The sequence below is a fragment of the Mauremys mutica genome, chromosome 1 (assembly GCF_020497125.1).
Source record: "Mauremys mutica isolate MM-2020 ecotype Southern chromosome 1, ASM2049712v1, whole genome shotgun sequence".
Taxonomy (NCBI): domain Eukaryota; kingdom Metazoa; phylum Chordata; order Testudines; family Geoemydidae; genus Mauremys; species Mauremys mutica.
In genome coordinates this window covers 170,021,246-170,036,616 of record NC_059072.1, presented here as the reverse complement: position 1 = coordinate 170,036,616, position 15,371 = coordinate 170,021,246, and the positions used below count along the sequence as shown (strand labels likewise).

Here is a 15,371-nt window from a genome sequence, read left to right as displayed (position 1 = left end):
TGTACCATCTATCTAACAGTTATTGAACAGAGTTAAAGTTTAAAATACTAGGTCCTATTTCAAAAGACCATGGAATCATAAAGGAACTCTTGGGTGTTTGTTACCCACAGGAAATCCAACCAGTGCTTCATATAGGCCCAGAGGAGGTCACATTACACAATAATCCTAATCATCACTGTCTGCCTTTTTGCCAGTCACTTGAGTGATCATAAGTCTTGAATGGGCATGGAGAGTTAACATATCCTGTCATTGTTTAGAGCAGTGGCTCTCAAACTTTTTTACTGGTGACCCCTTTCACATAGCAAGTCTCTGAGTGCGACCCCCCCTTATAAATAAAACACTTTTTTTACATATTTAACATCATTATAAATGCTGGAGGCAAAGCAGGGTTGGGGTGGAGGTTGACAGCTCGCAACCCCCATGTAATAACCTCGTGACCCCCAAGGGGTCCTGACCCCCAGTTTGAGAACCCCTGTTTTAGAGGTGCTACTTGGAGTAGGAGTGAAGAATGTAGATGGACTGCTGCATGGGACATCTGAAGTTTCATGGACAGAGCTCTTGCAGAAATTAGCAAGTTTGCTAAACTGCAATAACCAGTTAAAAACTGGTTATGGAGAATCCCCACACAAAAGATGCAGTGGTTTAATTAAACAGATTTAAGTGAAATCAGTGCAACTTCTGTGTGTGTATAGACAAACCTTTAGCAAGTTATTTGGAAGGTGATTTTTGTAATCCCTCTCTGGGCCTGGTGGTAAAATCATAACGTTATACTTGTATGTACAATACGATGTTTCTGGGACTTCAATGCTAAATTCTTCTTCTTGTCATTTCAGAGGAGATTTCTGATCTGACTGATCAGATTAGTGAAGGAAACAAGAGCCTTCATGAGATAGAAAAAATCAAGAAACAGGTTGAACAAGAAAAGTCAGAAGTTCAGTTAGCCCTGGAAGAAGCTGAGGTAAGAGGAAGGGAGGGAGGGAAGGAGGTTTGTCTGTTGCTGCATCGCTTTCTCATTCACACAGTGAAGAGCAAACATTTATTGCCTATTATTAGGAGATATCATTCTCTGCTCCTTTGTATTTACACACCAACATTGCTGGCCTAAATTTTCAAAAGTGACATGATTTTGCCAGCTTCAGTTTTTGGGTGCCCAAACTGAGACACCTGTAAAGTGGCCTGATTTTCAGAAACTGCAAGAAACACTTCCTCTGAAAATCAGGCCTCTTCAAAACAGCTCAACTAGGAGCCTCCAAATTCCCAGTCACTTTTGAAAATGCAAGCTGCCGAGGGTAGTGGATTTGTTCATCCAATTTAAAACCTTACTGAGTACGCCAAATATCTTGTATTCCTCAGCAAATTCTTAACTCTTATCTTCCTCTTTGAGAATTAAAAGCTAAACTTTATGAAGTTTTATTCTAAATAATGTCTCACTATGGATTGCACTGAGATTAGTGCCCTTCTTTCTTTCTACAATGATAGTCTGCTAAGCAAGAGTAGCAGTCCCATAAACCCAAATGAAAAGAGGCCATTTAGAAAATCTTTAAATCCCAAAGGAGTTTGGTAAAAATCACTGAACATCATTGCAGTAATTTCTGCAGCGTCAGGCATGCATACATCCAGGGAGGACCCACCTCAATTTTTGAGAGTGAACCAGCACTACAAAATTCATTACATTGCAGGTGGAAATCTACTCTTGATTATTCATTTAAAAGATTGTAGATTTCTTGAGGTTTTGGTGAACTGCAGGGCTAGGTTGCTCAGTGTATCATGGCTAGTATAGCCTGTGGCAGGGGATTTTTCATTAAAGTCAAGTGCTGAACTTTTGTGTCAGTATCTTCTTTGCCCTCCTCTAAACAATGCTTGCAAAAATGAAATGAATCAAGTACCTGTAAAATGTTAATACACTAAAGATGTGTAACTTTTTTTTGGTCTGTTACAGGATGTTTTATACTTGGCAGGGATTTCATGGCCATGTAGACAGGTGTTAAAATCAGAGCGGAGGAAATAGCATCTTTTTCCATAGCTCTGGGGTGCTGAGAGTGATTATATGTACTGCGTACATATTTATCTCATTAGAGAGAATACATCAGTTCTTGGGGATATAATGACACACCTGACTTTCAGGAATTATGTGGAATACTTCCCACACCCATGCAAAAGCTCAGCAGAATTCTAAGTCTGTGAGCAGATCAGGCTAATGAGTGCAAGTAAAGTTTGTGTCACATCCCCAAAATGATGATGTATCTTATTTAAAAGTCACTTGTGGAGTGATTTTTTTTTTAATAAGGATTTTTCTTGTGAATCTGGGTTGCTGGCTGTTTTGATGTGCAGTACTTTTGTGTGCTGTTGCCATTGGTGGCTTATTAGTGTGGTGTGTGTGTTAAAATGAATATAGATGGTGCATGGTGACCAGAAGTAAGGGATAATTTGCTTATCTTTTGTATGTCATTATTCTTGTGATATCCTCTCTCGAGACAAATGTAGATCAGTGAGTGACTCTGCTCTCTTCACAAGTAACCAGTCCTTACCCAGCTAATCAGCCTGCTTAAATCAGAGGAAGTTTTGGCTCAGTCAGAAATGAGTCTGAACTCCCACTGACTTCAATGGGAGTTTTGCTTCAGTGAGACCTGCAAGTCTGGGGCCTTAGTATTTAACCATAAGCTATTGCGTAAAATCTCTTGATCGCAATTTATAGGGGAGAACAAAAACAAAGTTCCTGGGATTTAATAAGAAGTTACCATATAGTTTCCTTACAGGTTTTTCTTTATTTTAATGGAAAAGGCAAAGATCTTTTTAGCTACACATTTTGTCATGAAAACCTGATACTTTTCATCCTTCCCTTCCTTTGGATGTCAGGTTGTAGCAGGGGTTGGCAACCTTTCAGAAGTGGTGTGCCGAGTCTTCATTTATTCACTCTAATTTAAGGTTTCGCGTGCCAGTAATACATTTTAACGTTTTTAGAAGGTCTCTTTCTATAAGTCTATAATATTAGAACTAAACTATTGTATGTAAAGTAAATAAGGTTTTTAAAATGTTTAAGAAGTTTCATTTAAAATTAAATTAAAATGCAGAGCCGCCCCGGACCAGTGGCCAGGATCCGGGTAGTGTGAATGCCACTGAAAATCAGCTCGCGTGCTGAAGTCGGCACGCGTGCCATAGGTTGCCTACCCCTGGGTTATAGATTCACATACACAAATCCCACTGCCATCAATAGGAGCCATGTATGCTTCTAGAACAAGATTTGGCAAGGAGTACAGGATAGATGTCTTTAATTGATGATCACGTGAATGCAGATAGTTAATTTCGGCAAACACATGTACCTATTGCTGGAAGGCTGATGGGGCGGTGGGGGAAAAAAACAGATTTAGAGAGGTTTTGCAAACAATCCTGTGGCTGAGTTCTGCTCCCACTGAAGTCTTTGGGAGTTTTGCCACTCACTTCAGTGGGAGCAGGATGGAGTCCTTTTACCATTACTGTGTAAAGCTTTTCTACATACCGTTTTTGTATTGGTACAAAAACTGTGTAGACAAGGCCTAAGACATCAGTTGTCAAACTGTGTTCTGTTTGACCACGTGTAGTCTGAAAAGGTGACTACTCATGTTCCCAGCTGTCAAATTGCATTAAAAGACAGGTAAACACATTAGGAAAGCCAGGTTACTTTTCTCCAGAAGCAACTGTAGTTGCCACAGGTAGATGGTGATGGGTGAGGGAGGAGACAGTCAGGAATGAGAAGGAGGTGTCCAAGGTCAATCTCAATGTTGCGATTCATACTTTGAAAAAGTCTAAGGACCTCTGGCCTAAGAGGCTTGTTCAGTTGTGTGCATTTTATTTCAGGGAGCCCTGGAGCATGAAGAAAGCAAAAGCCTTCGTTTTCAACTTGAAATTTCTCAGATTAAAGCAGAGTTTGAAAGAAAACTGGCAGAAAAGGAGGAGGAAATGGAAAACATTAGGTACTATACAGTGAGAAAATTGTTGTAATGGGTGAAACTCAGAAGTTCTGATGCTTCTTCAAGGCTTCTGCCAGCTTTTCTGATCATTCTGGAAATCTGGCTGGAATAAAGTTTCTTGCAAAACTTTAGAAGGAAGCACAGAGATGTGCAATGCTAAAAACAAAACCAACAGTTGAACAATTGTTCTGTTAAATGGGTCATGTGTGAGTAAGAATTGGATGCAGTCCACTTTTTCCAACTAGTTTGGCCATCCCTAAAAATACTTACAATTTCTTCTGCCTGCCTAAAAGGCAGGGGTGTTCCATACTGGGATTAATCCTGGCTGCAGTAGCATGACTCAGAATGCAGTAAGGGAGCATATGAAAACCAGGTAGATTAACCAAACAAAGAAGACACATTCTCCAGCTAGATATAAGGGCATGTCTAGGGATAGGCTAACGGCTTATCTTCACTAGCAATTTAGCACAAGGTAAAGCTCCAGGACACCTGCCCACAGGCAAAAATCCATCACTTCTGTGTGTAGTGGTGGCTAAGCGGAGACAGAATGGGGGAGAACTTATCAAGGGGGACAGAGGATGTAATAGGAAGCAAAGAGATGAAAGAGAGGTTTTTTTTCTTGTTCTTCGGGTTATTTTTTTCCCTTTTAGTGAGCCCTATTAGGCTGAGGAATTACTCTCCTTTAGAACTAGATTGGGCAAAATTCTAGAAAATGTGCTATAGGGAACAGTCCTGCAATGTCTCTGAGATCTCTAATAGGTGCTTTCTGTCCCTGATATGTCTGAATAATGGTTTGGTGTTTTGATATGTGAGACTTGGAACAGTTCCCAGACACGCTGGGCTGTTCCTGAGAACTCTGGGGTTGTTGTGCTGAGATTCATATCACTCACTTATTTTGTATAAGAAGGGAGAGGAAACAGACCAATTATGGCTCAATATAGTCACTGCCAGAAGCCCTTTAAAAAGTTCAGGAAACAAAAATATCAGATATTTACAATTCCCATCAGATGAGGTATAGTCTCTGCTTTGAATCATTTTCTGGTCAAGAGAGGAGATAATGAAGAACCTGCAAAAATCTAAAACCATGTGGATCAGAATATGGAATTCCTGAGTTCTAATGTCTCACTGTATTGCAGAGGACAAACTACATACCTCTCTGTATCTGTTTCTCCATGTATAAAATAGGAATACTTGCCTACCTATCAGAGGTGTTGAGTATTGATTGATGGTTAATGCCTGTATAAAATGGCGCAGATGTAAAGCACTGAACTAGTGCCAAGAATTAAGTATTGTTTGTTAGGTTCAAACCCAGAAGAAAGAATTTGTGACCCTCCCCAGTGTAATAGCCTCAAAGGTGCTATTTGGACATTTAGGGAGGAAGAAGAGGGGAATAATGTGGCTTGCTATGTGGCACATAATAGTCTAGCCTCCTGTGGGCTGTAATACTTTGGTCTAATTTCAGATGTTGGGTTTAGTGTGCGGGTGCTGGGTGGCATAGGTGGCCTGTGATATAGAGGAAGACAGACTGGAGGATCAGGTGGTCCCTTCTGGCCTTAAACTCTGACTATAATCAGGAGCTTATTGAGGGGAGCAGACAGATCTAGTGGTCACAATGGGTCATTATGTACTACCGCTGTATACACTCATCCATATAGAAATGTGATTCCATTCCTGAAAATGCAACTCTTTCGGGAAATAAAATATTACTGGAGGTAATTAAAACTTCTGTGGTGGGAGGGGAAAGAATTCCTTACGCATAATGTCTTTTGAATATTACTCCAAAATTAGGAGAAACCAGCAGCGTACCATAGACTCGCTGCAGTCCACCCTTGATTCTGAAGCCAAGAGCAGAAATGAGGCCATCCGGCTGAAGAAGAAGATGGAAGGGGACCTCAATGAGATGGAAATCCAGCTCAGCCATGCTAACAGGCATGCCTCAGAGGCAACAAAGTCTGCACGTATCCTGCAGGCACAAATAAAGGTACCCCAAATAGCTGCCAGTCCGAACTACCCAACTACAAGCAAGGGCTGGGTTTTATTAATATGTAGCAATTCAAACAGAAAAAAACACACACAGAGAGCAAGTACTTTTACAGCAATAATTATTAGTACAAATTGAGACTCTGTTCCAAAAGATTGGGTGCAGTTCGAGTACCATGCAGAGCATGCCAGTCCTCGGGGTGTGTCTGCTGCAAAGTACTTCTTAGCCTATAACATCTTCAAAGAGCTTGATAAAAATTAAATCAGATTCTGCCCGAGGGTCTCAGGGCCTCAATGGATGGACTGCCCTCTGTGAGGGGGAAAAGCAAGAGTGCAAGGAATTTCCTCTCCCCATGTGATGGGTCCTTTAAAGGAGTAGCCATTTGACAGGGAGTCAGAATGGCTAGATGATCTGTGTAGCTTCATTTAACTTAATTCTCCAGAGCCTCTGACAACTGGTTTCCTATTAAGCCCTGACACCATTTTAAAGTCAGGTTTCCTGGAGACTCCTTAATCCCTCACCTGCACTCCCCAGAGGATGAATCCACAATACCCCTCACGTGAAACCACCACTGACTTGGAAAGTTCAGTTCATGCCCAGCAGGCCAGGGTGAATTCAAACTACTATTTCTCACAACATGGAGGGTGGAGGCAGGGAGGAAGTCTTTTTCAGTACTTTTCTAAGCAGGAGCTAAAACAGCTTCAAGACCGTCTGGATGAGTCCCCACTCCACATTGTTAAGTCAGATTTTCAGAGGCTTTGGCAGTTAACAGCAAAGACTTGAGCTCAAAGTAGGGTGACCAGACAGCAAGCATGAAAAATCAGGACGGGGTGGAGCATAACAGGAGCCTATATAAGAAAAAGCCCTGAATATTGGGACTGGCCCTATAAAATCAGGACATCTGGTCACCCCTAAGTTCAAGTCCCATCATGTTGGTGTGTGAGAATGCTGCTGTTTCTGCTCCAGGACCTGCAAGTGCAGCTGGATGATACAGAACACCTGAATGAAGACCTGAAGGAGCAGCTGGCGGTCACTGACAGGCGGAACAATCTTCTCCAGTCAGAGCTTGATGAGCTGAGGGCCCTGCTAGACCAGACTGAACGTGGGCGTAAGCTGGCAGAGCAAGAGCTACTGGAAGCCACCGAACGTGTGAACCTTCTCCACACCCAGGTTGGATTTCACTGGGGGGAGGGGGTGGTTTCCTAAACTGTGTGTGCACTAGTCTCAACAAGCAGCAGTAGTGGCTATTGGGGAAACCTGAAGACTGCACATGCCAGAAAGATATGAACTCCATAGCCACCAACCATCAGTTGTCAGAGAGGTTTCATTCATTCCACTAAAGGAAATGAGTTAGTCTCTCTCTCTCTCCATATTATACTTCATTCCCATCATGCTATCAGTGCAGAAGTGATCTAGCCTGCTATAATAAACACTTCCTAGAAAGGGTAAAGATGGAAGTCAGATGATAACTGGGTCTTTACCTTCTTCACAGGGTGTCATAGAATTTCAGACTATCTTATTACTAGTGTTTACACTCAGCAATGTTAAAACCCAGTTGGGTTTGTGGATTGTATGGATGCTATTTTGATGGGGGGCAGGAGAACCAGTATGTGAGACCTTTTTATGCAAGCTGCTTAGAGAAGCCTTCAGTAAAACATGCAAAGTCCATTCATTATGTATAGCTACATTGAGCAAGACAGTACATTGTAACTGGCAGCAGGAGGCTCCATACCATGTCAAAGGTCCTTGTCAATATAGGGCCATCAAATGGTGGGCTAATGAGGGTTGGGGTGGGGGGAGCAGATAAAACAAGTGATTTGCCCTTGTTGCTTGTTACCTTCTTAAGCACAAGTGAAACCTGTAATTCTTAGCAGGTTCTAGGAGGGCGTGTCTTCCTTCCTAGACTAGGACTTCCACTCCAAACCCCTATGCGCCAATCTCTAAATAATTAACTATCAGCAGGCTATGAAAGCTTGTCATGCATTAGCAAAGCTTGTGCTGCTAACACACTATGTGCTACCTCCTGAACTGCAGCCACAATATTGGATTTCCACTTTAATCACCTTTTAGAATAACTGATTATGGGACCTTCATTGACCAGAGCTGAAAACACTGCACCAGCCCCCTATTTCAGTGTTTGGCTACATTTTTTTTTGTTTTGTTCCCTTTTGCTTGTTAAATATGGCTATTCATAGCTCTGGGAACTTTTTTTAAAAAGATAAAATACACGCAATCTAAAGATAATCTACAAAATAAAGCCAGGCCCCTACCATGTTAATAGATACAGTATCCTGTGAAGCCTAGGGAGCTGCAAAAATAGATGTGTGGTCATAGATAGGCTTGTTGTAGGACTTAAACAATTTATGTCCCTAATAATTTTTCTCCTCCTTTTTTTAACAAAAAGAACACAAGCCTTATCAATCAGAAGAAGAAGCTGGAGACTGACATCTCTCAGATGCAGAATGAAGTGGAGGAGGCTATACAGGAGTGCAGAAATGCTGAAGAAAAAGCCAAGAAAGCTATCACTGATGTAAGTAGACTGGCTGCTTGTTCCCTTTTTGCAGGTGTAGCATCATATTCTGACAACACTTCACTCCCCCTGAATTTCCATTTCTGTGGCTATGAAGAGGGGAAAACGGTTTATTCAGTGGGCTCCAGAGCTAGCTGAAAGCAGTTAATGCTGCCCTGGTGCAGAAAAGAGAAACATTTTCTCCTTGGTCAATTTCTCTTCTCCAAGAAGGGGCACATCTGCTGATCCTGAAACTCTGGGTTGGATCATGTCACCTCCAATAGATCTTTGCATCTGGACAAGCTGAGCCAGTTGGGAGCCCACCCACCAACTTCCACTTGGCAGCTGCATAGATCACAAGAAAGGCTCTAATTGGGGGCAGGGGGTGCAACATTCCAGATTCCCAAAAGAGTAACTTGAAAGTCAGATGCCGTCCAGAGATGTAGGACCCACATGACACTACTCTCAGCACAAGACTTATGGTCAAGAGAAGAGAGATAGAAGACCTCTCTTGGAGAGCAGAGCAGTCAAGCTAGTGTTGTTTCAGCTCCAGCAGAACTGGAGAAATCAAAGTTGCCAGAATAGTTATATCAGCAAACAATGTGAAATCCAGGGACCCAGGTTTCACAGTGTTGAGTCCCCACGAGATGTACACCCAGAATTCCTGGAGGAAGTTCCCCCTGTATCTTTTTCCCAACTGTTCCTCAACTTGTCTATCTCCTTAAGAGGTGGGAGATGTCACCATTCAACTCCAGCCCAGTTATTACCTTCTGATGGCTGTTCAGTGACCTATCCAAAACATGTTGCTGGACATTGGTGCTGTCACATCTGTCTGCTCAGAAATAGACTCATTGCACCACTATTAACAATGTCAGCAGAAAGACCCAAGACACACTAGGACATGGCCTCTGAACTCTTTGTCCCTAGATGTGGTGCCTCCTGGTCACTGACGGCACAGTCTGGGGAAACTTCCCTAACACTGCCCAGACTCTACTTGTGCTATGGATAAATAGAGAATTGGTCTTTCAGGCCTGTTAGCTCAGCAACTTTCACAAGTATTGCATCCAGATCATTTTTAGTACAGCCTGCATAAAATGTGTGTAACAATGGCATTCATCTGACGAAGTGGGTATTCACCCACGAAAGCTCATGCTCCAATATGTCTGTTAGTCTATAAAGTGCCACAGGACTCTGTTGCTTTTTACATATGGCCCAGTTTTATTCAACAGGAAAGCCACATACAGGTATTGAAGTAAGAAGCTAGATCTTAAATCACAGAATAAGAAGAGAAAGATGGAAAAAACCTATTAGGTCACATTGTCTGTCCATCAAATCTGCCTCTGAAAGACAACTCTATACAGAGTACTCTCTAATACTTTGTTCAGTCCAGTGTAAATGACACAAACAGTGAGGCTTCCCTCACTTCTCTTACGAGCCTCTTCCGCAGTCCAACAGATCTCACTGTGATGTTTTATTTTAGGCAGCAATGATGGCTGAGGAACTTAAAAAGGAGCAAGATACTAGTGCCCACTTGGAGAGAATGAAAAAGAACATGGAACAGACTATTAAAGATCTACAGAAAAGACTGGATGAAGCAGAGCAAATAGCACTGAAAGGTGGCAAGAAGCAGATCCAAAAGCTGGAATCCAGGGTAGGTTTTCTGTCCTGTTTATACCCACTGTCGCCTGCTTCCAAATACTTCATAAAACTCAGACAAAATGGTTGCTCTGGACACAGTCACTTCTGACCTTGGCTTAGGGACCATCTAAGAACTCTTTAGATATTATATTAAGGCCTGGTCTACACTGGGGGGGGAGGTCGAACTAAGGTACGCGACTTCAGCTACATGAATAGCGTAGCTGAAGTTGAACTACCTTAGTTCGACTGACTTACCCGTCCTGACGCCGCGGGATCGAAGTCCACGGCTCCCCCGTCGACTCCGCCACTGCCGTTCACGGTGGTGGAGTTCCGGAGTCGACGGGAGCGCGTCCGGAGTTCGAACTATCGCGTCTAAATTAGACGCGATAGTTCGAATTCCGAGAAGTCGAACTCTCCGCGTCGACCCGGCGGGTAAGTATGGACCTACCCTAAGAGTAAACTCTTTTAAGAATCACACCTAGGCCAGGCGTGAGATCCACATGGACCCATCTTTCCCTTTTATTGCCTAACTTGGTTGGCATAGCAATGCGGTTGTTGTAGACAACCAAGTATATGATAAAGCCCATGCTTAAAATAAGGCATTATGTCTGAAAATGGCAAAAGCCTTTATGCGTCCAGCTTAGCTTGTGAACTCTGGAGTTTTTGTGTGTTTGTACAATATCTAGTGTGTTGGGGTTCCAGTTCTGATTGGAACCACTAGTGCAATATAACCATTATGTAATAAAAATGCATAATAAACCAGGTAGAAAAGCAACATCTACAGGGAAATTTTGAACTACTGCTGAAGCACAGACTTGGAGATATGTGACAAAGGGTCCTGCAAAGATGAATGTCACTTAAACTGTAAATTAAACTACTTGATGTTTAAACATGTGGAATTACATAATGTTTCTTCTCTTGCAGGTACGGGAGCTGGAAAATGATCTCGAGAATGAACTCCGTCGCAATACAGAAGCCCAGAAAGGAGTCCGCAAATATGAGAGACGCATAAAGGAGTTGACTTATCAGGTACTGGAGCAAAACCCCCAGTCCTTCTAAGTATTGTACTAAACTGTGGGTCCCTGGAAGAAATGTTTTCTTTCAAAAACAGTCTTGAACTGCATCCTTCTCCCAGTGGAAATCAGCATTTGTCTGTGCTAGTGAATTTTAGAAAAACACTTTCCAATGCTACCCCTCAATTAACCTAAACAATAGTTAATCTAGTGTAGTTGGAGCGTTGGCATTTTTAACACAGTGCTATTTAAACCTGCTGAAGAGCAGCTGTAGGTACCATTTTTCTTGATGCATGAGAAGGAGACTCCAGCTCTCTCACTCAGGTGTTGACCCTGCTAACCAGAATAAAATAGATTAAATTTACTTTTGTCACTGGCATAAAAAGATAAGCTTCCACATGCACAGGGAGAAGATCTGCACTGGAGTACCATTTTTATTCTATAGAGTAGAAATGCCCTTCATCATCTCTGCATTATCCGTTAGGGAGTCTGTATCACTATGCTTGATACTTTCTAAGTATATTTCCTGATAGTTCTTTCCACTGCTCAGTGTTGCTTTTACTGTTGAAACAAATACATACCCTTGGTCAGTCCACTAGAATATTTTTTTTAATCTCTGTATATAGTGATACTAGTTGAACTGTTTTGTTTCAAAGTCCTAAATTTCCAATGTGATAGAAATAATTGCCTCACAAAACTTACTCGGTTTGTGACATACTCATACCTTCTGCCTGTACATATCATTAAAGCCTTTTTTTCTGTTTGCTTGGTGTAGGCAGAGGAAGATAAGAAGAATCTGACCAGGATGCAGGAGCTGATCGATAAACTGCAATTAAAAGTGAAAAGCTATAAGCATCAAGCTGAGGAAGCTGTAAGTGACAAGAACAGTTGTGACATGGAATTGTTTGCTTATTTTTTAATCAAGTCATTTGAGCCCACATCCCCAGAGACATTTAGGCACCTCCCATTGAAACCAATGAGAGTTAGGCACCTAAATACCTTTGAGGATCTGGGTCTCAGGGCCTTCATATACTAAAAATCATTTAGCAGCTTTATTAAATATATTCAGCCTAGCAGAAGATCTACATAGTACTGATTTACACTGTGCACTTCCTACCCATTCCATCTTAAGCAGCTTGCACTTGGTGTTGTGTATGGATATAGTTTTCAAGGGCTGTCTTTCTTTGTATCCTAAGCAAGGGGTTTGGATCAATCAAAGCAAAACTTGTCATGACATTCTGTTAACCCGCTAAGTCAGGGATCACTGAAAAATTCCTATAACGTAGTTCCATGTTAAAAGGGTTTTTTCCCATCCTGAGAGTTTCCCTTAAAATGGAGAGTACTGCAGGAATCAGCAAAACATTTGAGTAAATGTTTGCATCGCAAAGGTTGGTTAAGCCCCACAGATATTTGCCGTTTAGTCTCACACACTTGAACCTTGCCTGATACTGCAGATCACCATTTTCAAACCTACAGGGGAAAAATGTGTCTAATCCTTTGTCTTACCAGGAAGCACAATCCAATCAGTATCTTGCAAAGTACAGGAAGCAGCAACATGAGCTGGATGATGCTGAAGAACGGGCTGAAATAGCTGAATCTCAAGTTAATAAACTGAGGACCAAGACAAGAGATATTGGGATAAAAAAGGTATGGTGTTATTCTGCAGAATAAATGAGTCTCCTCATACTAACACATGTGCACACATACTTGCAGAGGAAGGAGAACTGATCAGCACAGCTCTACAAAGGTACTATATGAGATAGGAAAATTATTCCATATCATAAATTTGAACCAGATCAAAATATGAGTTTTCAGTGCAGCCTTCTATTTTTTTAGATTATGGAAAAACTTTGGAAGGGTGACCTGAACCTTATAACCTGCCAAAGAAACATGTTCTTAATATATCCCAATACAAACTTTGTTACTTAAGCAGCTGTAACCCAAAGAGGGTTTTTTTGCTAAACATAATCAAACTAATCTTTGATAGTGGGTATTCAAAAGAACCATCTCTCACAATGTAACATGGATTTCTACCTGTCCTATAGGCCCTCTTCCACAATAAAGTGCAGCCTGAGGATTATGGCACTGGCAGATTTTTTGGTTACACACAATTGCACCTTTATCTTGAAACTGCACTTTCAGTGTGAGGGGTGATAGCTTTTGGGGTTGGGTGGAACATTAGTGGTTTGGGGTGTTAGTGACTGGCTGTACAGGCACTCTACGTCATTCATATTTTATTAATATTTGTATGTGGGTTTGTATTTGGAGTAAAGAGAACTTACCACCAAGCTATTGAATAAAGGTTCCAAATTACTTACCTTTGGGGATGTGGTGTGACCTGCAGTTAAGATTGAGAGAGCCTTTGATTGCTCAAATGGTAACAGGTACAAGTACGCTCATGAACATATGGGGCATTGAACAAGGAGTTGGAATGATCTTTATTTTGTTGTCCACTTGACTTGGAGGCAGAATCTAAACTCTGAGGCTCAAGATTTTAGAAATGTTTTGGGAGACCAACCCCAGCCACGACAGGACAAAGAACACCTCTCTCTCCACCCAGAACTTAAAAAGGAGCCCTTCTGCAATCACCCTCAAGGGGGGAGGGATAGCTCAGTGGTTTGAGCATTGGCCTGCTGAACCCAGGGTTGTGAGTTCAATCCTTGAGGAGGCCACTTAGGGATCTGGGACAAAAAAAATGGTCCTGCTAGTGAAGGCAGGGGGCTGGACTCGATGACCTTTCAAGGTCCCTTCCAGTTCTAGGAGATTGGCATATCTCCAATTATTACTTATTACCTTTATTACCCTCTCCTTTCCATTATGAGATCCATTGTGTGGCAAGATATTTCTGATTTCCTTTGCCTGCCCATGCCACAGTAAATCATCCTGTGCTAGGTCCTCCGGTGGTATAAACTGATGTACCTTTCTCGACGATGAAGCCACACTGCCCTATGCCAGCTAAGGATCTGGCCTCCTATACCTTCAGGACCTGTGCTGGGGCTGGAACTATTGGTGAAAATTTTAAATTAAAATTTGAGTCATATTAATTATTAATAGCAGCATCCATTGTTTGCATTCATCAGCCACTGATAGACAAGTACCTTTTTCCTGCCTTAAGCTCAGTCTAAGAACAAATAAATAGAGGTTTGGGAGAATGGGGTACAGTTTTCCTTGTGAGCTAATTCACTGTAAGGCACGTGGCAAATGTGGATCTTCAAGAGGGTCTTAAATGCTAAGACAGTAAAGGCCTTCTAGCTAAGCTCAGTAAGTCTGTGCCATGCAGAGAGGCAGTGTGGAAAAAGGCTTGGAGGTGCTGATATGAGAAGTTGACAGATGGGTGGCTGAGGGTGGGAACACCCGCAGAAGGGAGGCAGCGGATGCTTCCACTTGCACATGCTTCTCTCCCTCAGGAGAGGATGGGAAACATGTGACAGCCACCAGTCACGTTGCTTACTGAACGGTGCTCAGATGCTATAGTGATGAGTGCTGTGCAACATATGAACCTACGTAGAACAGCAGGGCACCGTGCAGCAAGACAAGCTCAGATAAGTAGGGCAGGGCAGCATTATGTGGAACGCTGAAGCTGCTAAGCCTGAGTTATATGCAGTAGCCAACAGAGGGATTCTAAGAGGGGTGTGACATGGTTGAAATGACTGGTGCCCCTCCGTGTACTAAAGTTCCCTAGTGCACTTTGATCACAGCGGGAAAGATCAAAAAGCACTAGGGAACTTTTAGAGCACGGCAGCAAGGTTCACACAAACACTTAGTGCCCAGGAAGGTAGTGATGGATACATATACACCCCAGCTTGCTGCAAACTAAGTGTTCATATAGACAAGCCCTTAGCGAGAACAGTTCAATAGAATGGGCTATATTGCCACAGAACTGTGGTGTACCTCCTAACAGTGCTGCATGAAATTCATAAGCTGTTAATAACATACACAATGGTATCAGGACAAGAAACTGATCTGTATTCTCAGCTGGTGAAAATCAGTATAGCACCTCTGACTTCAAGAAAGCTAAGCCAGTTTATGCTTATGCCAGTGAGAATTTGTTAATACAATGGGTGAAAGGGAATAGATGCTTTTGAAACTATGTAAACATTTTCATTCTTAATTGATCATACCGTCTCTCTCACAAAAATCACATTTCAGGTTCATGAAGAGGAGTAAGTATACTATGCGCTGAGTAACTGAAGACTGAACAGTGTTTGATCCTTCATATTAATTGATGACCTACACAGTTGAAGTAGAATAGGCACCTTAAGAAATAAAAATGAAATGAAAAC

General features: G+C 42.0%; 1 protein-coding gene across 1 annotated transcript in view; it reads left to right on the top strand.

The window, feature by feature from the left end:
* Window positions 1-15,371, top strand: part of MYH15 (myosin heavy chain 15) — a 60,358-nt gene extending 44,987 nt beyond the window's left edge. Inside the window, exons 33-42 of the mRNA XM_045001858.1 lie at window positions 834-958; window positions 3,835-3,950; window positions 5,736-5,928; window positions 6,895-7,098; window positions 8,333-8,458; window positions 9,918-10,088; window positions 11,000-11,104; window positions 11,864-11,959; window positions 12,598-12,735; window positions 15,238-15,371. Coding sequence (XP_044857793.1) covers window positions 834-958; window positions 3,835-3,950; window positions 5,736-5,928; window positions 6,895-7,098; window positions 8,333-8,458; window positions 9,918-10,088; window positions 11,000-11,104; window positions 11,864-11,959; window positions 12,598-12,735; window positions 15,238-15,255 — 1,292 coding nt within the window. The 3' untranslated portion in view covers window positions 15,256-15,371. The remainder of the gene's footprint in view (window positions 1-833; window positions 959-3,834; window positions 3,951-5,735; window positions 5,929-6,894; window positions 7,099-8,332; window positions 8,459-9,917; window positions 10,089-10,999; window positions 11,105-11,863; window positions 11,960-12,597; window positions 12,736-15,237) is intronic.